Genomic DNA, 26,936 nt, shown 5'->3' on the forward strand with positions numbered 1-26,936 from the left:
TCATTTAAGAGTATATCATGGCTATCTCTTTGGGTTAGTCAATGGACCTCTCAAAATTAAGAAAAAGCTGAGTAACATTCCATAGTATACTACACCATAATTTATTCTGTTGTTCTCCATCTGATGGATGTTGTTTGTTTTCTTTTTTTTTTGCTATTGTAAACATTAGCCCACTCTAACACATGATTAGAGAAGTAAACATTCAGAATAAAATATTAGCAAAATAAATCCAGCTGTGTATTTAAAAGACATACATCATGATCCAGTAGAGTTTATTCCATAACGGCAAGGACAGTTAAATATTAACATGATTTATTGTATTAACATATTTCAGGGTAAAAACTATATGATTATCTCTCTTTTATGGTAAGTGGGGGGTGGGGGATGGAATTTATATTGTGTTTCTATAAATTGCATAGGGAGATACCTGCCCAGGCGGGCAGTAGTCCAAGTTTTGTACCATTTTTGATCCTCAAAGTTAATGGACAAAAGCCTTTTTCCTGGAGTCTTTGGAGGAACTTTTTGGGACCTTGGCCTTCGCTTTGACCTTGGCCTCGCTCATGGTCTGTGATTGCCAAAGTGTAGTACTCTTGACTATATGGGAAAAGAAAAACAACATACTTCCAGCGACTGGGGTGGATGATATGGGTGAGACTGTCTAATTTAGGGCTGGCACTTTTTAACATCTTGTATTTGACTACTTTGGGCTTAATGAGCACCTTGTTGGCCTCTGTACAGATTAATTTTCATTGTCTTGGAAACATTGGCCTGAATCTTTTGAGGCCTTTCTTGTGCTTGTTGACCAAATATGCATTCCCACCTCAGTCCTCCATGCATCTGGGAGTCAGGACTGAGGATTGAGGCAGACCCGTGAGCACATTTCTCCCACGTCTCCTGTCCTGGGCCTGATGGTGGGTGTCAGGAGTGGTGGATGTGGAGGGGGCCAGGTAGATCAAGATGGGACTGTGGTGGGGATGGTTATTTCAGGGGGTGCTCAACCCATCCTCCCCTTTGATTCTCAAGGGACCTGGGACCCCATATACAGTTCTCTTTCCTCCTGTTCTGAGGCAGAAGCTTTCAGACCTCAGCCCTCCCAGGGAAATCAAAAGATTGTGTGAGATCCACGGTTCTGCCAGTCACTCCCTACACACAGCCCCTATACTCTCCCCATCTGTTTTGTGGGGACAGGAGGCCCTTCTTCTGGGCCCAGACACCACTCAGGTTTTTAGTTGGTCCTGTGGTTCATCATCCCAGGTAGAATATGGGAGAGTGCTTGCAGATCTAGATGAGGGCATCACATGTGATGTACAGTGGGCAGGACCTGCAAATGATGTTTAGTATGACTGTGACTCTTCTGCTATATTGAGGCCTAGGTATTGTGTTTGCTTCATTCACTGAGTTTGTTAAGTGTCTCAGAAAGTGCCTGCATGTAGTAGATGCTTAATATATACTGTGGAATGAATGAACTTCAACCAGAACCATGCCAGGTATCTGAGTGGGCCTGGGGCCTCTCATCCTGCCCACAGAGATCCCTACTCTGGCCTCACCAAGGACAAGGACCAGGATCAGCAAGATGGAATCTCAAACCTTTGCATTGGAATAGCAGGTTGCTTTCCATGTGCTTTTCTAAACTCAGGAAGGCCACAGACCAGGGGGGTGTGGCAGATGGCCTTTCATGGGGGAGGGGAAAATAATAACGAGGAACAACCCCGGCACGTCAAGCAGCCCTTTCTGCAGAGCCAGGCACCAGACAGGCACCTGCCATAGGTGATCCAGTAGTCCTTACAAGGAGGACTCTGTGAGGTTTATCCTCTACCACCCCACTTTGAGGAGCAAACCGAGGCTCAGAGAGATTTGGTCACATCCTCAAACACACAGCTAGCAGTGGGCAAGTCACCACTGTGCTGAGGGGGCCACACTCACCTAGTGAACCACTGGTCCAGTAACTGTTGGGCGGTGTTGGAAGTGGGGTAGGTGGACAGCAATGTGGCCACGTAGGAGACATTTCTCCCTGGTAGGTACCATGGATTTCACAGGCTTCTACACTGTATCTTCCTGGAGGGTACCCATCCTGCAGGCCTCATTTAGTTTAAGAGTTGATTCATCTTTGCCTGCAACAACAGGGGACAGTCAGTGGCATCACCATGAACTACCAGGAGGATGGAGGTCTAGCTCACCCAAGAACTCCCAGCCCCCTCAGGCACATGTGCAAGAGGAGGGACAGGAGTGCCCGCAGTGAAAAACGCTTTGGCCTTTGAAAGTACATTTTGAGTCTGGTTGAGGGGGAAAGTTATACAATTGTTACCTTCTAGGCAGTTTGTTAGCTGAGGAACAACAGACCTCCCTGTATTAATAGTCTGTATTCCTTCCCCTGGGGGAGCCGGGAGCAGGGGAGCAGGATCTACGTACAACCCCAGCTCTCCTGATCTGGTGCTTGTTGCTCACAGGGCTGAGCAGGAGCTGCCAATGGCAGGCAGCAAGGCTGCTTCCTTCTCCTTCTGGAGCCCCACCTCCCCGAGAGCAGGTTGAGGGGGAGCAGCAACCCCAGCAGGAGGGAGGGGATGGTGTGTACAGGCAGTGCCCTCCTACCTTCAAGTCTTGAGGCGCGATGTAGCTGTAAGGGCAAGACGTGTGTCCCTTCCCCCTGCCCAGCCTCGCTGCCACTGCGCCAGGAGAGGAACTGCGGATCCCACACTTGCAAACTGCCCTAGAAGTCTCAGGGTGCAGCGCCCCCCTCCCCAAAATTCCCCACGGCCTCCACCTCTCGCGGGTGGTCTCAGTCCCTGTCCGGAGACCTGTGCCAATGACCCTAGTGGCGGTTCCGCTTTCTCCTCCCTCAGCGGTGTGATCTTGCGTCCGCAGTGTGATGGGAAACCATGCGGAGTAAATGACCCGCCTAAGTTATTAGGAAGTTCCCACAGCCGACCCGACGGGCCCCACATCGGAATCTCCTACATCCTCTCCAATGGTGATGAGGCCGTGGAGCCGCAGCCGCTGCCCGCGCCGTGGACCTCTGACCCGCGGCTGCGCGAGGTGGGGCGCTCCGAGTTCTACCGCTACGACTACACCTACCAGAAAAGCTTTGCGCGGGCTCCGTGACGCTGAACACCTACACGCCCGAGAACCTGCTCAACAATGCCGACCTGGCGACCTGGGGGAGTTCGTGTGGCAGGCGCAGTACCCGCAACTGGACTGTATACGTGGGCAATTTCCAGGTGGTGCATTTGCATCGGCTGGAGGTGAGCAACAGCCTCCCACCCGACGCGAGCCGCGTGGTGAACCATCTACAGCTACGAGCCGCGGAGCCCCAGCGCCACGGTGCGCAGCGCGAGTTGAGCAGACGCCACTCGAGTTGAGCAGACGCCACTCGGAGAGCTTCACCCGACTGATGCCCCTTAGGCCAGCACGGGTTCAAGATCGGCGACGAGCCGCGCTTCGGCCAGCAGCCCTGTGGGGTGCAGAACCAGCTCTTTGCCCAGCGCAACCACGAGCTCGAGTTCCAGAGCCTGGAGGACCTGATTATGGAGAAGCGGCACAACGACCACTTCGGACGTGCAGCGGCGCTGCGGGAGCTCGCCAAGCATCTGCACCCCGCGGAGCTGGAGGAGGGCGAACGCAACGCCACGCAGACTGCGCCAGGCCGGGAGGAGGAGGACCGAAAGGCGGTGGTGCGCTGATGCGCGAGCTGAGTGCGGAGCTGTGAGGCGAAGCTGTTCGCAGCACCTGCTGCCCCCTCCCTTCCTTCACTTCCTCTTCCACCACCTTGTGGTCCCTGTCTGGGCTCCTGGGCCATTTAGAAAACGGAGAGTTGGCAAAATGCGCAGGTTTTGGCTTGAGCTTGTTATCTTGGACGGAGGAGGAAGAGGGAGCAGGTTGGAGCCCTTTGGCAGGGGGAGATTCCTGTCCGCCCGCTCAATCTTTCGTCCTTTCTGAAGTGGAGTAAACTGTTGACTTGCCTGACAATTAATCCCTGCTAGACCTGGATCCAAAAATCGACGCTTCTAATGCGCGCGGGGGTGGAGAAAAGTCGGAGTACCGTCGCCTGCCATTGCCTCCTACCCGCTTCGCCTCCCAGCCTGGGCTTGGAGGATGCCCTGTACTAAGGCCAGAGCCGGTTTGTGGTGGTGTTAACCCCGCTGAGCTGTCTGTGGGATCCGGGAATAGGGGGTGATTTATTTTATGGGATTCCTAGCGTGCAAAGCTGGTGAAATCAGGACCAGGTCTGGGAGCAGCAGGCTAAAACCTAGCAGCCTTCTATGATGTGTAACAAATAGTTGAGTAAATTTGGGCTACAAAACAGAGATTTTGCTACCTCCCTCCTCCCCATCCCCAAGCAATTCATCTTCTGGAGCTGGCTTCTAGCTGAGTTTCCTGCTCCCTCCTGCTCCAGCTGTCACTTCCCACGTTACAGGTAAATCACAGGCCAGCTAGGAGAAGGACCAATTATGGTTCTGTTTTGGCTGCCTTTGTTTCTCGACTGCTATTGTAGGTGCTTACAGCTGCTTTATTTGTTATCGAAGGAGGGAATAGCCCTTTGTGTCTCTGATCTAATTAAACCTGTTTGGCTGCATTCATCCACCAGGTCACATGTTGGCTGGTGTCACCCCATAAAGTATCCACTACAGAAGCAGCCAAACAGGGTCAAATATATATATTTCACTGTCATCATTGACTGTTAATGATGTACCACACTCAGCCCTGGTCTGGGACTTTGAAGAAATATCAGTCTCCTTTTGGAAATGTAGATCTAGTTCCTGTGTTTAATAATCTTGAAAGTTTAGTAATAAGCTCTGTGTTTATATTCTCCTGGTTGTGGAAAAACGGAGCAAGATAAATGTGGGTAAAGACATGTAACAGAGAGCCTGCAATACGTAACAGATTTGGATTTTCTTTTATGCTTAACACAGTAGCGAACGTTGAAAGAAACGACCAATGTGCAGGCAGCAGTAGGGAAGAACAGAGCAGCACTGTCTAGCAGCTCTAGGGGCTGCGGAAGCCAGCTCTCTTTTTCACTCCCTCATCTCTGTCTCCCTCCTTTGCCCTCAAATGGAAAGTGAACGTCAGATCACACTGAGGCATAGCAGTGACCAGCTGTTGTTACAAACGTCTTTGTGAGAAATCTGAAGTTGAGGGAAGAACGCCTGTAAAATCCATACCAAGAGTAGCATTCTCCATCTAGAGAAGAGATTTTTGATAATAGGGCTTGAAAATGAACTAGAAGAGGAAATAGGTCTACTCCAGATGCTGCTTTCCAGTGCAATGCAAACGTTTTTACAGGGTACCAGCTGTGTGAAGTATGTTATGCTTCAGAATGGTGATTCCGTTGGAAGTTTTCGTAGGGTTATCATGCTTAAAGTAAAGCAACTACCCACCAGTGAGGGTTTCAAAAAAGGGAATCACATCAACTGTTGGATCTTTCCTGAAAATGGCAGTGTTGTGGATAAGAGTTTTTAATGCCCGGGCAATGGCTACATTGGCACTTAAAAAAAAAAAAAAATATATATATATATATATATATATAAGGACACGGGGAGGGAGAAGGGTAAGCTGAGACGAAGTGAGAGACTAGCATTGACTTATATATACTACCAAATGTAAAATAGATAGCCAATGGGAAGCAGCCGCATAGCACAGGGAGATCAGCTCAGTGCTTTGTGACCAACTAGAGGGGTGGGATAGGGAGGGTGGAAGGGAGACCCAAGAGGGAGGAGATGTGGGGATATATGTATATGTATAGCTGGTTCACTTTGTTATAAAGCAGAAACTAACACACCATTTTAAAGCAATTATACTACAATAAAGATGTTAAAATATATATATATATTTAATAATATTTGTTTCTCCTTAGGAATAAGATGTTAGAACTATTTTGTCCTGTACAATTTAATGATTAATTTTTTATTTATTTTATTTTTTTATTTTTTTGCGGTACGCGGGCCTCTCACTGTTGTGGCCTCTCCCTTTGCGGAGCACAGGCTCCGGACGTGCAGGCTCAGCGGCCATGGCTCACCGGCCCAGCCGCTCCGTGGCATGTGGGATCTTCCCGGACCGGGGCACGAACCCGTGTCCCCTGCATCAGCAGGCGGACTCTCAACCACTGCGCCACCAGGGAAGCCCCCATGATTAATTTTATAGGATAAAAAGAAAAGAAGCATGATGGTCAAGACTTCACAGAGGAAGCAACGTGATCATAGAAACCAATGCAAAGCGTGGCTTAAGCACCTCCATCCTTTTGAGAATGTCTGTACATATTGAAGAGGCTAGTTACTAGAATCATATCCTATCCTGGCAATGAGATCAGATGCCATCAATGGGAGGAAACTTTGGATAAGCCTCAGCAAGTGCTCTGGCAGAAGAGACTGCATGGATTCCAGGTCTTCAGTGGAACCAGAGAACCCTTAAGTACTTTGGATCTTGCCAAAGCCTTGCAACTAGTTGCACAGGTGAATCTCTGCCAGGAGTTCTCACAGGTGGTCTGAACTCCAGCCCCAGGCCCACCCCTACCCAGTCTTCAGATTTGGCAGAGATGATTCCAGGAGCTGGTCTGGGTATCTCACAGCTCCTCTGCAAACAATTTCCGGTGACTGAGGAAGATATCAGGAAACAGGAAGGTGAAGATGGCAAGAGAGAGACTGAGGATAGCATTGATTGCAGACAGGCTAGCTATCAAGGCAGAAAAAGTGAGGGGCTAAGAAGGATGTCCTGACAAACACTGTTGAAAAAAAAGAGAAAATGGTGCAGATGAAATGGTACACCACAGCACTTTATTAATGACTCTCTGCAGTGTCTGTAAGTTTTTCTTGCTTTGAGCTTTTGAAACTTTAAAATAAACCAATACTTTTCTTTCATTAGATTCTTTTGTGTGGCATAGAAAATATAGACAGTCATCTATTTATATTTGTTTGTTTGTTTGTTTGTTTTTGCGGTACGCAGGCCTCTCACGTTGCAGAGCACAGGCTCCGGACGCACAGGCTCAGTGGCCATGGCTCACGGGCCCAGCCGCTCCGCGGCATGTGGGATCTTCCCGGACCGGGGCTCGAACCCGTGTCCCCTGCATCGGCAGGCGGACTCTCAACCACTGCGCCACCAGGGAAGCCCTGTTTGTTTGTTTTTTGCTGGCCTCCCCGACGCGGGATCAAACCCGGGCCCACGGCAGTGAAAGCGCTGAGTCCTAACCATTGGACCGCCAAGGAATTCCCTAGACATTGATCTTTTTTTTTTTTTTTGCGGTACACGGGCCTCTCACTGTTGTGGCCTCTCCCGTTGCGGAGCACAGGCTCCGGACGCTCAGCGGCCACGGTTCACGGGCGCAACCGCTCCGCGGCATGTGGGATCCTCCCGGACCAGGGCACGAACCCGCGTCCCCTGCTCGGCAGGCGGACTCTCAACCACTGCGCCACCAGGGAAGCCCCGACATTGATCTTTTTGAGGGGAGTGATTTGGTTTCTGGTGAGAAGAGGAGATCTTTCCTCTTCATGTTGTTATCTCATTTTCCTCTCTGTGTATGTTATTTATATGTATTTTAAAGTCAATAGAGAGTTATCAAAGTTATGGGATTATTTAGTATTTTTGCCCTTACCATCACAGAATAAAACCTACCTTTTCACAATAGGTTATACTTCTTTTGTATAATACCCAGTAGATTCCACAATAATATTTCATTAAAGAGCTGTTATAATTATGTTCTCAAATAAGATATCTACTACTAGGTCTCTATTTTTGTGTTGTTGCATGCTAATTCAGAGTTGCATATAATGAGATACCAAACTTTTCCTTAGTTTTACGGTACGCGGGCCTCTCACTGTTGTGGCCTCTCCCGTTGCGGAGAGTGGACCGGGGCACGAACCCGTGTCCCCTGCATCGGCAGGCGGACTCTCAACCACTGCGCCACCAGGGAAGCCCCTTTTTTCCTTATTTTTAAAGATGTTTATGTGTTGAAAATTTGATTCATGAAAATTGACATGCCATTTGGGGTATCATGATATCAAAAGAGACTGTTTTCAGCATCATTAATCTAATAATAAGTCACTGCTTTTTGTGATTTATTTGCCTGTTTGCCTCATCAAGCATGTTGTATTATTCAAATCCTCTTTATCATGACTGACTTTTGTCTGAGGGATTTATAGTTTCTGAGAGCGAGGTGTTAAACAATAATAGAGCATCTGTAGTATTTGTTTCATGCCTGGGATGCTTCACACTGCCTGTTAGAGAGTTTCTGCTTTAACTGTTTGGTTAGATTCAGTGCAAAAAATAATGAAAAAAAGACTATCTTTTTTTCTGTCAGACCTTTCCCCTGAGTTTTATTAATCTTTAAATACAGAGCAGACCCTATCTCTCTAGAGTTTGGTATTACTCAGGGATTCAGTCTTCCCAGATACCTAGTCATTTCAGCTCCCAAGTCCCAAGGCTGACTGCAGAGTCATGTCAGACACACTCATTCCTTCTTGGTCTGTTTCCCTCCTTGGAGGACCTGTGATGAGGGAAAGGAGTCACCAAGGCAGATTTTCTGGACGTCCTGGTGAATCTGAACATCAGAGAATGAAGTAGTTCAAGGGGAACTTGAGACTGTCAGGGCTTCAGGGAAGGGGGTGCAGAATATGGAGGAATAGAGATGGGGTGATGGCTGCGCAGGAGTCAAGGAGAGACGTGTGTAGTGCGTGACTAGGTAGGCAAACCTCACACTTAAGTGGGATGTTGATTTTGTTCATTGACAACGTCTGTGCCTGTTTCACCAATCCTTGTGTCCCTGAGGGGTGATATGGCGTGAAACCGTAAGACAGAAGTTGCAGTTGTCTTTAGGACATAATGAAGGGGAAAAATTTTATCTCAGTACCGGGTGAACCAGGTAAGGGCCAGTTCAAGAAAGACCCAGAGGTTGTGTCTGACCAATGTGGTTTTCTTCTTTTCCGGCCAAGCTCCTTTGGAACCTGACTGGGAAAAGGGGACTCAAGCAGATGTCACTGCAGCTTCCTCAGGTCCAGGTGTGGCAGGTAATAATAGCCCAGGTGTTGTTGCTGAGCCTCACAGTCTTCCTCCTCCTCCTGCCTGGAGACAGTGACCTGTGAGGGTGAGCAGAGGGCATCAGAATGGACCAGTCATTGCCAAGTATTGGGGGTTACAGGGGAGGGACATGGCCACAGCCACAGAGACCTGATGTTCCTGTGTGTCTCTCTTCCTTTTTTCTCTTTTTCTCTTAATTTTCTCTCCCAGCCCTTTTCCTCTCTTTTCTCCCTCTTTCACATCTTTCTCTTCTTCTCTTTTCCTTTTATCTCTCTTTTTTTTCCTACCATTTTCTCTCTGATATCCCCTTCATATCTTCTGTTTTCCTCCCCCCACCCCAGCTTAACTGATGTATAACTGACATACAGTAAACTGCATACATTTAAAGTGAATGATTTGATAAGTTTGGATTATAAACTTATTGAACCATCCCCACAATCGAAATAAGGAATGCTCATTATCCCCCCAATCGTCCTCATGTTCTTTTGCAATTCCTCCTCCCCTGCTATTTACAAACACATTCTTATTCCCAGACAACCACTGATCTGATTTCTGGCCTCAGAGATTAGCTAGTATTTTCAAGAGTTTGTTTATAAATGGAATCATACAGTAAGTACTCTTTTTCATCTGACTTCTTTCATTCAGCATAATTATTTTGAGATTAATCATTGTATGTGTTAATCCAGTACTATTGCTAAATAGTATTGAATTGTGTGGATATACCACAGTTTGTTTATCCCTTCACCTGTTGATGGACTTCTGGGTTGTTTTTAGTCTTTGGCTAGTACAGATATTATCATGAACATCTGTGTATGAGTCTTTGTGTAGACATATGTTTTCATTTCTCTTAGATAAATTCCTAGGACTGGATGGTTGCATAGATGTATGTAACTTCTTTTAAAATTTATTTTTAATTGAACTATAGTTGGTTTACAATGTTGTGTTAATTTCTGCTGTACCGCAAAGTGACTCAGTTATACACATATATACATTCTTTTATATTCTTTTCTATTATGGTTTAATCTCAGGATATTGGATATAGTTCCCTGTGCTATACAGTAGGACCTTGTTTAGCCATTCTATATGTAATAGTTTGCATCTACTAACCCCAATGTAACTTTGAAAGATGTGTCCATGTTATTTTTTACCAGCACTATATGTGAGTTCCAGTTGCTTCATATCTTCACCAACCCTTGTTATCTTTTTAATTTTATCCATTCTCATGTGTAGTGGTATCTCATTATGACTTTCATTTACATTTCCCTAATGACTAATGCTGTTAAGAAAAGGAAAAGGCAAACTACACTCAGACTAGGAGAAAATATTTGCAAAACATATCCCCAGCAGAAGACAGGTATTTGTAATATATAAAGGGTTCTTACAACCTGATAGTAAGAAGACAACAGCATTTTCTTTCTAACCAGGAAACAGCAGATCAGGCACGTGATGAGCACCAGGAGTCCTGCCAGGCAGGTGAGGATGATGGTCCAGAAGGGGAGGTCTGGGGAGACAAGTACTTGTGTGAGCCACCTCCTATCATTCCCCTAGGGCTCCTGATCCCCCCTACTGTGCCTCAAAGTCCTTAGCATGGGTTGGCCAACATTCATCATCATCCAGTACCCTGGGTACATGGTTCCCTTTAGTGAGGCAGAGAATCAAAATATTCCCTCCCCATCCTGGGCTGGAGCGTCTTTGAGGCTTACCCGAATTCTCAGTCAAGATATCGTTTCTATTGGGAGAATACCCTGAAAGTGAATGAAATGGAGAATGCATGTGAGTGTGTTTTACTTTTTTAAATAAAACTTTTCAAATACACAGAAAAATAGAACCACATTATAAACGTCCATCACCTAGAAATAACAATATATAATTTATCCAGTTAAAACAGTATCGTACCCAATGTATAAATTAGTAACACTTGCTACCCTTGCATCATCCCATAATTCCATTGAAATATTAAAGTCATGTAGCCATAATGATGATTCACTCCATTTTAGTTTGCATCACTGGAAAATGAGGATATTTTGCTACATAATAACAAAGCCATTATCACACTACAAGAGTGATATTTCAAATCATACCTCTGGGAATGGATGACTGATGATGGGCTGGACCCTCTTATGCTAGTGGAGGGGAGAATGGATCATCACAGTTGACAAGACCATGGGATCTCTTTAAATTTATAAATTCCCACTCAAAACTCTCTTCTCTGGCTATGAATACATTCTCTCCCTTCTCCTTTACTGAGTTTTTAATGCTTATTTTCCAGGATTCACCTATACTGTAACTTCCTCCAGGAAGCCTTCTGATTACCACTCCCAAGTATGGATTGGTTCACATCAAATAATTTATAATTTTAAATTGCCTATTCTTGTTATTTTCAACTGCAACACAAACTCTATGAGGGTAGGGACACATAGCACCCATTGGGTAATGGGAGAGGGTTTCAGGTCCCCCTGCTCGTACAACCCCAGGCAAATTCTTAAGATGTGCTGCCTGATACGAGCAGGAACAAGTGCTTTTTAATTATTTTATTTATTTATTTATTTATTTTTTTCTACATCTACTTGGAGGTTTATTCTTACTTCCATTCAAACCAGGTTTACAAAATATATGCTGTGATTAATTAATTTTTTACTTTTTAAAAATTTTTTAAAAATTAAAAAAAATTTTTAACATCTTTATTGGAGTACAATTGCTTTACAGTGTTGTGTTAGTTTCTGCTGTATAACAAAGTGAATTAGCTATATATCCCCATATCCCCTCCCTCTTGGGTCTCCCTCCCACCCTCCCTATCCCACCCCTCTAGGTGGTCACAAAGCATCGAGCTGATCTCCCTGTGCTATGCAGCTGCTTCCCACCAGCTATCTGTTTCACATTTGGTAGTGTATATGTCAATGCTACTCTCTCACTTTGTCCCAGCTTCCCCTTCCCCTTCCCCGTGTCCTTAAGTCCATTCTCTACGTCTGTGTCTTAATTCCTGTCCTACCCCTGGGTTCATTAGAACCATTATTCTTTTAGATTCCATATATATGTGTTAACATACGGTATTTTTCTCTTTCTGACTTACTTCAACAAGTGCCTTTTTAAATTAAAATTAATTTTAATTAAGTGAAATTTTAAAAATCTGGTAGTCGGTACTATTAAAAATCATTAACCATAAAAGCCAGTCACAATAGCTGTGCTTAATATGCTCAAGAGCCTCACGTGGCTTATGCACCGGATAGCACAGATATAGAACATTTCCTTCACTAAGAGAGTTCTATTGCATGGTGCAGTCTAGGAGAAGGCGAGCGTCTCCTATATCCCACTGAATGTCCTTTCCTCTCCCTCAGTAGTGGGTAAAATCTGTGGGAGTATGCACCTCCTGCCAGCCTGGGAAAGTTCAGTGCTGACTCATCCCAAAGTCTCCAGATTCCCAGGAAGGTCCCCAGGTGAGGAAATTGGAAGCCCCCACTTCTGCCCCAATGATCAGGGAGCCTTACCATCCACAAGGACACTATTCCTGTCCAGGGTAAAATTCTGCAGCTGGGTACCGTTCTTGGTCAGCCACAGGAATTCCTCATAGATGGCAACTCTGTCCAGTCTCTGAGCCAATGGTGAGAAGTTACACTGAGCATCTACCCCAGTGTGGTTGCTGCGGGGCTCAGACCTGGAAGGACACAAGGGATGAACAAGGATATCTGGAATTCTACCCCGATTCCTGGTTCCCTGCTTCTGGTCCTGTCTAGGAGAACTTTCTGCAATGATGTAAACATTTGTGTCTGTACTATCCAATACAGTCATTATTTGCCCCATGTTGTTATCGAACACTTAAAATATGGCTAGTGTGAGTGAGATGCTGAATGTCTCATTTTATTTAATTGACTTAATTTATAAATAACTAGCTGCAGGGAGAACATTTTGAAATGTTGGAGTAAAAACTTCTGAAAATCTGTAAAAACAATGAGAACACTGGCAAACATGGTCAAAATCAACTTTTTCAGAAGTCTAGAAATTAACCGAAGGCTTGTAACAATTCAAACAGCATTTAGTTAAGAAAAAATGTTTGAATCTTGGTAAATGGAGTAAACGTTATGGTGTTATAACTTGCACAGTTCTCATCCTGCTCTCATAAGGGGCTCAGTAACTTTGAAAACCATAATGGGTTTAGAGCTCCCCAAAAGGCCCATCACCATTGAATTGTCATTATTTGACCTATCTGGCAGTTCCTTGAAAAAGCCTTATTTTCGGAGCTTGTCTTTATTTGACTCAGAGTTTTATTGGAGTATAATTGCTTTACAGTGTTGTGTTAGTTTCTGCTGTATAACAGAGTGAATCAGCTATATGTGTACATATATCCCCATATCCCCTCCCTCTTGCATCTCCTTCCCACCCTCCCTATCCCACTCCTCTAGGTGGTCACAGAGCACCGAGCTGATCCTCCTATGCGATGCAGCTGCTTCCCTCTAGCTATCTATTTTACATTTGGTAGTGTATATATGTCCATGCAACTCTCTCACTTCGTCCCATCTTCCCCTTCCCCCTCCCTGTGTCCTCAAGTCCATTCTCTACGTCTGCGTCTTTATTCCTGTTCTGCCCCTAGGTTCTTTAGGACCTTTTTTTTTTTTTTTAGATTCCATATATATGTGTTAGCATACAGTATTTGGTTTTCTCTTTCTGACTTACTTCACTCTGTATGACAGACTCTAGGTCCATCCACCTCACTACAAATAACTCAGTTTCATTTCTTTTTATGGCTGAATAATATTCCATTGTATATATGTGCCACATCTTCTTTATCTATTCATCTGTCAGTGGGCACTCAGGTTGCTTCCATGTCCTGGCTTTTGTAAATAGTGCTGCAATGAACATTGTGGTACATGTCTCTTTTTGAATTATGGTTTTCTCAGGGTATATGCCCAGTAGTGGGATTTGCTGGGTCATATGGTAGTTCAGAGCTTGTTTAGAGAGGAAAGCCTAACCCCATGGCACTTGCCACAGTCAGTGGTAATTGTTTTACACTATATCTGCCCAAGGGAGCAATACCAGTTGAGGCAAGCAAGAGGTGAGCTAATAATTTAAAAGAAAAAATTGGGGAATGAGATGTCTACAGGGGGCTTTGAAAAGCTCCAGTGTATTCCTGGGTATCCAGAAGACCACAGAGTGCTGTGCAAGACTTGAGAAGGCCTCAAACTCTTACCTCTAGCTGAAAGGTTGGCTTGATATCTAAAAAAATTGATCAATGTAACATACCATATTAATAGAATAAAGGACAAATACCACATGTTTTCTTTTTTTCCACATGTTTTCGATAGACACAAAAAACCTGACAAAATATAATTTCATGGTTAAAAAAAACTCAACAAACTAGGAGTAGAAAGAAACTTTACAAACCTGATAAAAAGCATTCATGCAAAGACTACCCCTAACATCATACTTAATGGTGGAAGAGTGAAAACTTTTCCCTTAAGACCAAGGACAAGACAAGTATGTCTGCCCTCCTCTTATATGTTATTCACATCATACTGAAGGTTCTTATGGGGCCAATTAGGAAAGAAAAAGAAATAAAAGGCATTTAGGTTGGAAAAGAAGATGTTAAACTCTCTATTTGCAGATGACATGATACTGTATATAGAAAAATCCCAAGAAACACACACACACACACACACACACACACTACTAAATCCTATTAGTTCAGCATGATTGTAGGATATAAGAGCAATATGCAAAAATCTATATTGTATTTCTATACACTAGTTATTAACATTCTGAAAATAAAGTTAAGAAAGCAGTTCCATTTACAATAGCATCAAACAATGTACAAAACACTTTGGAATAAATTTAACAAAAGAAATGTAAGATTTGTATATTCAAAACTATAAAACTTTGTTCTAAGACTTTTAAAAAGACCTAAATAAATGAAAAGGCATCCTATGTTCATGAATTGGGGATTTAGTATTATTAAGATGATAACACTCCCCAAATTGACCTAAAGATTAAATTCAATGCCTATCAAAATCCCAGCTGGCTCTTTTGCAGAAATTGATAGCTGATACTAAAATTAATATGGAATTTCAAGGGACTCGAATAACCAAACCAATATGGAAAAAGAACAACGCTGGACAGCGCCACTTCCCAATTGCAAAACTTACTACTAAACTACAGTACTCAAAACACTGCCACAGGCAAAAAGACATACAGATCAATGGAATAAAATTTACTGTCTGTAAGCAAAGTCATGCAATTATGGACAACTGATTTTCAGCAAAGTTTCCAAAACAACAGGGAAAGGATAGGCTACTTAACAAATAGAGCTGGGACAACTAGATATTCACATGCAAAAGAAGGAAGTTGGACCCCTATCTCAGCATATACAAAAATTAACTGAAAATAAATTAAAGATCTAAATGTAAGAGATAAAATTATATAACCTTTGGAAGAAAACATAAGAGTAAATCTTCATAACCTTGGATTAGTCATTGCTTACTTAGATATGGTACTAAAAGCACAAGAATCCAAAGGAAAAAGTAGATAAATTGGATTTCACCAAAATGAAAAACTGTTGTGCTTTAAAAGATACTATCATGAACATGAAAATCCAACCTTTCAAATGGGAGAAAATATTTGCAAATCATGTATCTTGTAAGAGTCTAGTATCCAGACTATATTAAGAACTATTATACCCCAACATTAAAAAGACAAAATTTTAAAAATGGGTAAAGAGCTTGAATAAACAATTCTCCAAAGAAGATATAAAAATGGCCAATAAATATATGAAAAAATGCTCAACATCACTAATCATTAGGGAAATGCAAATCAAAACTACAATGAGCTACCACTTCACACCCACTAGGATGGCTATAGTGGGGAAAAAAAGGGCAATAATAATCGTTGGTGAGGATGTGAAGAATTTGGAACCTTCATACATTGCTTAAGGGAATATAAAATGGTGGAACCTCTGCAGAAAATAACTCAGTAGTTCCTCAAAAATTAAACATAGTTACCCTATGACCCTACAATACCCATTCCTATTTATATGCCCAAAAGCATTGAAAACATAAGTTCATGTTAAAACTTGGATATTAATGATCATAACAGCATTATTCATAATAGCCAAAAAGTGGAGACAATCCAATGTCCATCAGTGGATGTACAGATAAACAAAAGTGGTACAGCCATCCAATAGAATATTATTCAGTCCTAAAAAGGAATGAAGGACTGATATATGTTACAGCATGGATGATCCTGAGAACATTATGCTAAGTGAAAGAAATCAGTCACAAAGACCACATAGTGTATGATTCCATTTATATACATTTCATATAAATGGAATGCCTATTGTTCAGAATAGGCAAATCTACAGAGGGAGAAAGTAAATTGTTTGCTAGGGGGTGGGGGTGAGGGAAAAATGAGTGACTGCTAATGGGTAGGTACAAGATTTCTTTTTGGTGTGATGAAAATGTTCCTCCCTCCACTAGGTAGTGGGATAGTTGTAACACTATATAAATATACCACTAAATTACATACATCAAAAAGGTAAATTTTATGGTATGTGAAACATATCCCAAGAGGTGTATAAAAGTGTCTAATTGCCTCTTATGGCTAGTAGCTACAGTATTGGACAGCACGGTTAGACTGCTGGATTCCAAGTCATCTGGTTCTAACCCCTAGCTCCCATGGATTCTGCCTTCAGTGGCCGATTTCTTAAGACATGAATGCTACACTCTATATTCCATGGCCCCCAGCACCAGCCACCTTCATGCCTAGCTAGGTTGACACAAGCTCTTCTGAGTTTCTAGCCAGTTGTACTCGCTGGTTCAGGAACAAGCTGATGTTTGGGTAACAGCTCTATATTCCTAGGGCTCTCCTCTATAACAGCTAGGAACTGAGAGACTATGGCAGTGGGACACTTTCAAAGGACAGAACAAACCTCCAAAATGATTGGGTCCTGAGTTGGAACTCACCTGAATGCTGAAACTTGACAGTCAGAAAAATAACTCTTGATGCTGCTGTTTCGGAAGAGCTGGTTGAGCTGAAAGACAGGGCAACATTTCCTTGGTCAGAATCCATGGCACAGTGGCATCGGAGAATGCCAATTAACCAAAGAACACACTTCCCCATCTTTTTTTTTTTTTTTGTCGGTCCAGTGGTTAAGAATCTGTGCCTCCACTGTAGGGGGCATGGGTTTGATCCCTGGTCAGGGAACTAAGATCCCACATGCTGAGTGGTACGGCAAAAAAACCCCAAATAAACACGAAAACGAAAAAGAAAACACTAGCCCAGGGCCTGTTCCAGGGTATGACTTGGGCTAGCAAGTGAACCCCTCTATGGCTGTCTCTTAGTTTGTAAAATGGGAATAAGAACCTGTCTTCATGAAATGTTAAAAAAAAGTCACCCTCCAGGTAACCAACAAGGATCTACTGTATAGCACAGGGAACTATACTCAATATTTTGTATTAACTTTAAGGGAGAGAATCTGAAGAAGGATATATATATCTGAATTGCTGTGCTGTACACCCAAAATTAACATGATATTGTAAATCAACTATACTTCAGTTTTTTAAAATGTCCAGCATATATACACTACCAAATGTAAAATAGATAGCTAGTGGGAAGCAGCCACATAGCACAGGGAGATCAGCTCGATGCTTTGTGACCACCTAGAGGGGTGGGATAGGGAGGGTGGGAGGGAGACGCAAGAGGGAGGAGATATGGGGATGTATGTATGTGTATAGCTGATTCACTTTGTTATAAAGCAGAAACTAACACACCATTGTAAAGCAATTATACTCCAATAAAGATGTTAAAAAAAAAGGCCAGCTTGCCAAACTGAAAAAAAATAAATGTGCACACCAAAAAAAAGTCGCCCTCTGACTACCCAGTGTCCATAGGTCAGTCTCTACATGGGAACAGGGTGGACAAACAACCCCATTCTCACCGCATCCTCAATATTTCTCTTGTTCCGCTGGTGTTTGGGGGTGCCTGGGGCTATGTCCTGGGAATAGATTAAGTTGGTGACAGTGAAATTCAGCTGGAAGTCCTGGAAGCTGGGACTGATTGTTGGCTGGTCTGTTGGTATATGAATTGATGGCTCCACTTCTAGAATAAAAAGAAAGTATGAAGTTTTTAACAAAGAAGTCATTACAGCCAGTCTACTTATTCCTGGCAATGTGGACTGAGGTGGGATTTTAGAAGTGGGCTACACTCAAAAAGAATGAAATAATGCCATTTGCAGCAACATGGATGGACCTAGAGATTATCACACTAAGCGAAGCAAGTCAGAAAGAGAAAGACAAATACTGTATGATATCACTTATATGTGGAATCTAAAATTCGATACAAATCAGCATATCTATGAAGCAAAACCAGACTCACAGACATAGAGAACAGATTTGTGGTTGCCAGGGGGGAGGGGGGTGGGGGAGGGAGGGAATGGGAGTTTGGGATTAGCAAAGGCAAGCTATTATATATAGGATGGATAAACAAGGTCCTTCTCTACAGCACAGGGAACTATATTCAATGTCCTGTGACAAACCATAATGGAAAAGAATATGAAAAAGAATATATATATGTATAACTGAGTCATTTTTCTGTACAGAAGAGGTTAACACAACATTGTAAATCAACTGTACTTCAATAAAATTAAAAAAAAAAGTGGCCTACAGAAGACCATTCATCTACCTGTCCACCTTGAATCCATTCATCTGTCTGCCTGTCCAACTCTCCACCAAGCATTATGAGAGTTCACTAGGATGTGGTGAAGAGGAGCTTGGGCTTCTCTGGGGCAGAGTTGGCAGGTGCAGGTGCTGACCACCTCAGTGGGCATCTATCACACACCTTTGTTGACCTAGGTTCCTAATGTGTCTTCTTGCCTCTGTTCTTCCTCCCCGTCCCCAGTCATTGTCCTTGTAACACGGAGAGGATGCGCTTTCTAAAGTAGAATTCTGGGTGTGTTCTGTTCCTCCACAAACCATTCCAGTGCCCAGGAAAGTCCCTGCCCACATCTTCAGCTACAGCTTTCCCATGTCTCATGTCAAGGTGTATGCTCCAGCCACACCAAACTTCTTAAAGCCTCCTCCAATGACATGTTCTTTCTATACTCTAGGTTATAGACACATGTAGCACAGCTGCCCATCTCTTTCCCCCAACTAGGTCCTGTTCTCCTTTAGATCTCAGTTTCTTCATCACTTCCTCTAGAAAACTTTCCAAGAGAGAATTGTGTATCCCTTTTGGGGGTTCCCACAGACTTTTGAAATTCCCCTGTTATAGTGGTTATCACAGTGTATCATCAGTGCCTATTTATTTTCATGGTGTATACATTGAATGAATGAATGAATCAACCAATGCATGACTCATAACTGCAGCCTAAGAAGGAAACACAGGATCCTTTACATTCTGGGTTCGAAAAACTGACATGTAAAATAACCATTTCCTTGGTTGCAATCGCTGCATTTTCTCTTCCTGCATCCTGTTGGATGACACATTGCCATGAATCATCAACATGGGCTTCCAGAAAGCCCCCCTTTTTCCTCTGCAGCCTCTATCCATTTCACTGCTACCCAGAAGCCCTATCCTTCTTCATAAAACCATCTTTTCCAGCCATGAACCTATTCCCCCACCTTATCTCATACCTGTCACATGCACATTTGTCAACTGGTAGGTGGCACCCAGCCAGTGGGATGAGGCATTAAGGGTCTGTCTAGAAACACTTGCTTCATCAGGAGTCCAGTTTGGAGAAGAACAGTACCTTGATGCTGACTGACATGGGATCCAGCCTAGGAACAGAGGCCATGGAACTCAGCCAGCACCCAACACCAGCAGTGTCTCCTGAGTTACTGTTTTATAGAGCCAAAGACCTAGGGACAAGCACTGTGGGTATCTGACTGCCTCTTCCCCCAGGCAAGAGAAGAGACCCTGACCAAAAAGGGAAAGACTTCTAGGGGTTGGGAATAGAAGCAATAACAGTAACAATAATGAATGTCTACTGTGCACCTCTAAGAAGTGAATTCCACATTCCCTCCCCATCGCTCTGGTGGAAGCTATTATTATAACTATCCCCATTTTAAAGACAAAGGAACTGAAGTTTGGTAACATTCAAAGTCAGCACTGTGTCCCATGATCCTCCCTTTCTCTAGTATTGATGTCCTAGTTCCTCTACCCATCCCTCAGAGACCTGGGTTCAAACCCAACTTTGACAGCTCTTGGGCTGTTCACTTCTCTGAGCCTCAGTTTTCCCATGTGAACACTGCGGATGAACATTGCATTCACTTCTTGGGGGATGTTATGAGAATTAAATGAGATGATCTTGCATGAAAGTACTCAGCAGGGAGCCTGGCCACGGTGAATGTTATTATTGGACTATTATTAGCTGAAAGTTGTATTTCCCAAGAAGGAGGTGGGTGCAAGGGGTTGGTGGCTCCATGAGGTTAATCCTTTTCCTGCACCCTGAAGACATACGGAAGGAGATGGTAAGATTAGCTGTCAGGGACATGGAGAAGAATGGGCACCACATCAATGAACCTTCCAGTTCAAGGGTGTGCCAACAGGGGGTCAGAGCCTCAAGCCGCCAGCTCAGCCAATGCTTCCAATCTCAGCTTACATCAGGTTAGTGACCAGGCAGGAGTGGAATATGTCTTGTAGCTGGCTGCCTCTGTACAGTTTTGTGACCTGGAATAAAGGGTAGGGAGAGTGAGTGCGATGGAGGTCTCTTGGGGCTGGAGGGGGCCACTGGAGCCAGTGGAAGAACAAACATAGGTCTTGAAGCAAGGGAGACCTGAGTTCCACAACCCCTGTGTTGCCCCTCCCCCCACCCCCACTGGTAACCACTACTTTGTTCTTTACATCTGTGAGTCTACTTCTTTTTTGTTATATTCACTAGTTTGTTGTATTTTTTAGATGCCATATATAAGTGAGATCATACAGTATTTGTCTTTCTCTGTCTGACTTATTTCACTTAACATCATACCCTCCAAGTCCATCTATGTCTCTGCAAATGGCAAAATTTTTTCCTTTTTTATGACTGAGTAGTATTCCATTGTACACACACACACACACACACACACACACACACACACACGCATCTTTTTTTATCCATTCATCTGTTGATGGACACTTAGGTTGCTTCCATATCTTGGCAATTGTAAACAATGCTGCTATGAACGCTGGGGCACAGGAATATTTTCAAGTTAGTTTTTGTTTTTTTCAAGAGTGGAATTGCTGGGTCATATAGTGTTCTATTTCTAGTTTTCTGAGAAACCTCCATACTGTTTTCTGCAATGAATATACCAATTTACGTTCCTACCAACAGTGTACAAGGGTTCCCTTTTATCCACATCCTTGCCCACAGAATAGCAGTAATTTCCAGGAAGGAAATGTTCATATCAATAGGAATAGAATAGAGATTAGCTATGGGGAAAAGCTGTTTTCTAGGAGATGGTCTGAGGAAGAACGTGCTGAGATGAGATTTGGAGGACAAGGAGGAACCAAGCACAGCTGAGTTCCAAAAACAGTAAGTGCATGAGAATGGAAGGATGTCTGGGCCCTGCAGGAACAGAAGTGAGGCTGGATTAGGGAGCAAGCTATACAGTGGGACAGGCTGAGGCTGTGTGGGCATCAGGGTCCAGACCGTGCAAGAATCCATCAGCCACTAGATGGGATTTGAAATTTCATGACCCAGAGATTAGACCTGTGGAGGTGGGGGTGGAGGTCAGAGATGTTGGAGGTCCTGGAGAGAATGCAGAGGTCACTGGAGCTGAAAGAATAAAACTGTTGGATCCTATCATGAAGCAACGAGAGGCTAGAGTTATTAATGGAAACTTGCATCTCTACCTTAGCTTAACCTGAGACTTTTGCTGGTCTGAGGCTATTGTGGGGCTGAGTATCTGGGGGATGGGGCATACTTTCCTCCCAGGGAGCAGGCTGAGGAAGGAAGGGTCCCAGGGTCATGGGAATATCTGAGCCCTCATTACTCACTGCTGGTGGTGGGGATCCAGTACTGATGGTTATAACCTGCAGAGAGAGGCAGAAAGAAAGAGTAAGATGATGGGAGAAGGTTAAGAAAGGAGTGAAGGGGGACTTCCCTGGCAGTCCAGTGGTTAAGACTTCACCTTCCAATGCAGGGGGTGCGGGTTCATTCCCTGTTCGGGGAGCTAAGATCCCACATGCCTCACGGCCAAAAAAACCAAAACTTAAAGCAGAAGCAATACTGTAACAAATTCAGTAAAGACTTAAAAAAAAAAAAAGGAATGAAGTGTAGAACTGGAAACACAAGCTCACAGACCTTACTGAGTGCTTTCTTTGAGATTCATCAGTAAATAAAGATGGCTATTCTTTATGAGTTAACTGCCTCATACTCTGATGCTCCTGATAATTTCATCCTCATAACCATTAACCTTAAAGAAAATAATGATCAAATCACCCTCAATATTGTGGAGATTTACTAGGTGCCTGGAATAATATCAACCTCATCAAATAAATAATGACAGCAATTTTATGTGTGTTTCCAGCCCTATTTGTGTTCTCTTCATCCATGACATATAATTTTGTCCTTGCTCATTGAGTTTCTCCCAATACCCAGCTCTCCAAAGACAAAGTTTGACCTTTGACAGCATAGTTCTTGGACTTCTGTAATGTTGGACTGAGAATAGTGAGGGAGATGGAGAGAGAGACAGACTTGGGGGGTCAGCCAGAGAGTATAAAGTTGGAGAATATGAGAAAATGGAGGAAAGAGGATTTGAATAAGTATGGTTCTGGATAATGGATTGGATCCTCTTTGATGCTCTGTAAGAAATGCAAGTAAAACTTAGACTTATTTTATATTTAATAGTCTCATTGGGTTTCTTGAAATGAAACTCTTCTCTGAGACTTGACCAAGTGGAGCCTGTGGTTTACTGGGGTTATTCAGGTTTCATCTTATTTGACTCACACTTAGGTGACTTTTTTTTTTAAATAATGAATTGGCTTATGTAATTATGGAGGCTGAAAAGTCCCAAGATCTGCCCTCTGTAAGCTGGCGACCCAGGAAAGTCAATGGTGTAGTTCCAGTCCAAGTTCGTAGGTGACTTTTTAAAAAATTCCATTCTAAAAATGGACAAAGTGTGGAGAGGTCATGACTTGCCCAGGGCCACAGAGTAAGCAATAGGCAGGACCAGGGCTAAATTAAAGCAAGACCTATAATTCACCAAAACCCATAGTGGTTAACTACTACTTTTAGGTAATTCCCAAGGACTGCTGAAATACAAAACAGATTTTAATCCAGGTAGAAAGAAATTGTCCAAGGTGATATAGTGGGGACATAATTACTTAGTTTAAATTGTTGTATTAGGGGCCCCTTAATATACTTTTCCATCCTGAGATTTGAGGTTTGTTATAGCTGGGTTAGTCTGAGCTGTAGCCTAGTAATTAGGTGGGTTTAGATTTTCGAGTCAATTTAGGTTTGAGTCTCGATTCTACCACATGTATTAGCTGTCTGATCTTGGGAAAATGGATTTCCGTCCCTGAGCTTTGTTTGATCCTCTGTAAAATATACATAATACCCCATAGAGTGCTGGGCAGGATTACTAAGACATAATACATATAATGCTTTAGAACATAGGAGTTCCTCAATAAATATTAGCCTTTAGTACAGGTGGTATTGCGGGTGCTGTTGCTAAGAGCATTGTGGCAAAGGAATTTGTTGCCAAAAGCATTACTAACAGCTTTGTTGTGTGTTGCTTAGGTGGGGTGTAGTTCCAGCTGGCCCTTGGAGAGTGAGTAAAGGGCCACAAGCTGCCATAAGGAAGAGAAAGAAGTGCAGTCACTGCATTGGGAACCCATTGCCCCTTGGGGAAGAGTTAACCCCAATGGCCACCATGGGCTTGCTTTATTTACCCTTTTTCTTCTTTGATGTCTGCATGTTCTATTTGGGCTTCTGTGAAAGGTCATTGAAATGAAGTAAACTTTGGAGGAAACCTTTATTTCCAGACCTGGAAAGTTCCTTTTTAGGTGTTCTCAGGGGAGAGAACTGAGCCTCCATGGAAATCCTAGGTTGGTCCAGAACTATGAAGGTGGGTACAGAGAAATTACACTGCAAGGAGACCCCATCTAGGGAGCAAGAGGAGACCCCAGCTACAGCCAGCAGAACTGCTCACCATTGACGTAGAGACTGTTCCTGTCCAGGGTGTAGCGGCCCAACCGAGTGATACCATGTGTCTGTTGGCTTAGTTCCCAATACAGCCGTTCTCTGTCCAGCCTGAAGCCTGTGGGATCTGGGCGGTAGGTGCAGACCGCATCCATTCTGGTGCTTGTTCCATCCTTGTCAGCCCTGGTGAAGGAGGGACATGGGAGTAGGAACATGAAAGACACTTGAGGGTTAGATACTCTTGACAACACCTTCCTTCAATTGTACTCCTTGGGTTTTATTTTTTTTAATTAAAAAAATTTTTTTATTGGAGTATAGTTGATTTACAATGTTGTGTTAGTTTCAGGTGTACAGCAAAATGAATCAGTTATACGTATGCATATATCCACTCTTTTTTAGATTCTTTTCTCCTGTAGGCCATTATGGAGTATTGAGCAGAGTTCCCTGTGCTATACAGTAGGTCCCTATTAGTTATCTATTTTATACGTAATAGTGTGTATATGCCAATCCTAATCTCCCAATTTATCTCTCCCCCTCTCTTACTCCCTGGTTTGAGAGGTACTTGTTTTCTACATTTGCAACTCTATTTCTGTTTTGTAGATAAGTTCATTTGTACCCTTTTTTTTCCTTTAGATCGGCACTCTTCCCTAGGTTTTATCTGCTTTCTTGAACATGTCTTTTTCTGTCTCATGTGGGGATCCAGATCCCCTCACCTCCTTAAGTGCAGTACTTTCTAGGGCTACTCCTTAGCTCAGTTTCTTCTTTTTCTGCCTGTTCTTTTTACTAATTGCTTCAAGCTCATTGTTTCACTACCAGCCCCTAGTACCTTCCCTGTCCACTCACGAAGGTAAATAAAGATAGTGTCCACTCTAGTTAACAGTTGAGTCCTGCTTGGGCCCTGGGGTTGGGGATGTAAAGCTCCCAGGGAGGAAACTCCTGAGAATCCTGGGGCCAGGTAGCATGTGCAAGGGAAAAGCAAGAGGATCAGAGACCTTGGAGAATGTGAGTGAATCACCCCCATGGCTGGCTGTGATGTTGTGTGACAACTATTGTGGAGCCTGAAAGGAGGGGCTTTATTTCAAGTTGGAAAGTCCAAAGGCTGAGGTCAACTCTTTGGGAACACATGTTGGGTAGGCAACCAGGTTTGGAGAGAAACAGAGAAAATTAGTTAAGTAATAAAGGGAAAGATGGTTCAAAAATACCTTTGTCCTGAATTTAAGCTGACCCTACAGTGATTCACCCAGCTTTGCAGGTAGGAAGAAAGTTCCCATCCCTCCCCTGTCTGGGAATTCTACTTGCTATTATCCATGCTATCCAAAGCATTCCCATGATATGTCTATACAGCATAGTGCAGTGGTTCTCAAAGCGTGGCCCAAAGACCCCTGAAGTTCCCAAAACTCACAGGGCATCCACCAAGTGAAAAATATTGCTTAGTAGTACTAAGACATTATTTTCACTCTCACTCTTTCAGGAGTATACAGTGAGATTTTTTCCAGAGGCCACAGGTGAAATATTGTAAAATATGGAATGCAGAAGCAGATATCCTTCTGTGTCTTCTACTAAGCCAGACATTTAAAAAATTTGGAAAAATATAAGCAATAACCCTCTTCTCATTACACTTTTTTTGGGGGGGCGGTAGGAGAAATATGGCTATTATTCATAAAAATATGTTATTTATGCTAACCTGTAATGGGATTATCATTTTTAGTGAATTAATGAATAGATCTTTATAAAATTTATCCATTTTTTGGTAAGCACATAAAGTTCTTTAATATGGTTTCAGATTCCAGATTGCAACCAACTTTTAATAATTACCATTAACTGAGTTTGATGCAGTTTGGTGTAGAATCAAATAAGAATATATACAATTTTCAGAAAAGACAAAATCTTTGCTTACAACTTACTGAGTTTTCTCTCTCTCTCTCTTTTGGTTGAAGTAAATGAAAATTTCTCCATTTAAATTTCTAATACAGTAAAGATGGACAGATATAACCCTTAAGGCTCTTTGGAGTTCTGGGTACTTTTTTTTCTTTTTAGCTGCATTGGGTCTTTGTTGCTGTGCGCGGGCTTTCTCTAATTGCAGTGAGCAGGGACTACTCTTCGTTGTGGTGCACTGGCTTCTCATTGCGGTGGCTTCTCTTGTTGAGCACGGGCTCTAGGCGCGGGCTTCAGTAGTTGTGGCTTGCAGGCTCTAGGCGTGCCGGCTTCAGTAGTTGTGGCGCACGGGCTTAGTTGCTCCGTGGCATGTGGGATCTTCCTGGACCAGGGCTCGAACCCGTGTCCCCTGCATTGGCAGGCGGATTCTTAACCATTCTGCCACCGTGGAAGTCCCTGGGTACTTTTTAAGAATGTAAAATGCTATTGAGCCCAGCAAGCTTGAGCACTGCTGGTATTGTGGTTAAAAGGGGCGACTCAAGAACCAGAACACCTGGGTTCAAACCCTGACTCCTCTCAAGCAAGTGACTTGACTACTCTGAGCCTTAGTGTCCCGTCTGCAAGGTAGAATAATAATCGTGTTCTTGTGAGGATGAAATGAATGAAAACATGCAAACCACTTGGATTATTGTGTGGTATGTAGTATGGGCAATATTATTATTATTATTAATTCTCCCATCTTATGGAGAGATGGGGGCAGAGAACCCACCTCTTCAGCAGGATGACTGAATTGGCTGAATGAAGGACCTTGTGGAAAGGCCATAGCATCATGAAGTGTAAGAAATGGGTCCTGAGCACACTGACCTCAGGGGACAGAGAGGAGAAGAGAGGCCATTTCTGCAGAGTTCAGGCCCATTTGAGAGTTTTTAAATTGCAATATATCCTACTGGTAATCTATATT

The 26,936-nt window shown here is 43.4% G+C and overlaps 2 protein-coding genes and 1 pseudogene across 2 annotated transcripts in view; 2 read left to right on the forward strand and 1 right to left on the reverse strand.

Moving 5' to 3' along the window:
- Positions 1-2,866: 2,866 nt before the first annotated feature.
- Positions 2,867-3,677, forward strand: LOC116750664 (annotated as a pseudogene).
- Positions 3,678-6,156: 2,479 nt separating this feature from the next.
- On the forward strand, positions 6,157-6,719 carry MBD3L1 (methyl-CpG binding domain protein 3 like 1). Its single transcript, XM_032625600.1, is given in 5 exon segments — positions 6,157-6,188; positions 6,190-6,243; positions 6,245-6,429; positions 6,432-6,609; positions 6,611-6,719. Coding segments are annotated over 5 exon segments (558 nt in total).
- Positions 6,720-8,957: 2,238 nt separating this feature from the next.
- The window catches only part of MUC16 (mucin 16, cell surface associated), a 56,042-nt gene continuing 38,063 nt past the window's right edge, over positions 8,958-26,936 (reverse strand). Inside the window, 15 exon segments of the mRNA XM_032625601.1 lie at positions 8,958-9,059; positions 10,422-10,501; positions 10,704-10,745; positions 12,486-12,652; positions 16,947-17,014; positions 17,921-18,081; positions 19,614-19,679; positions 19,682-19,705; positions 19,708-19,757; positions 20,582-20,649; positions 20,812-20,820; positions 21,567-21,583; positions 21,668-21,733; positions 21,955-21,990; positions 24,111-24,283. Of these exon segments, the coding sequence (XP_032481492.1) occupies positions 8,958-9,059; positions 10,422-10,501; positions 10,704-10,745; positions 12,486-12,652; positions 16,947-17,014; positions 17,921-18,081; positions 19,614-19,679; positions 19,682-19,705; positions 19,708-19,757; positions 20,582-20,649; positions 20,812-20,820; positions 21,567-21,583; positions 21,668-21,733; positions 21,955-21,990; positions 24,111-24,283 (1,129 nt within the window).

Source organism: Phocoena sinus, chromosome 3 (assembly GCF_008692025.1).
Source record: "Phocoena sinus isolate mPhoSin1 chromosome 3, mPhoSin1.pri, whole genome shotgun sequence".
NCBI lineage: Eukaryota > Metazoa > Chordata > Mammalia > Artiodactyla > Phocoenidae > Phocoena > Phocoena sinus.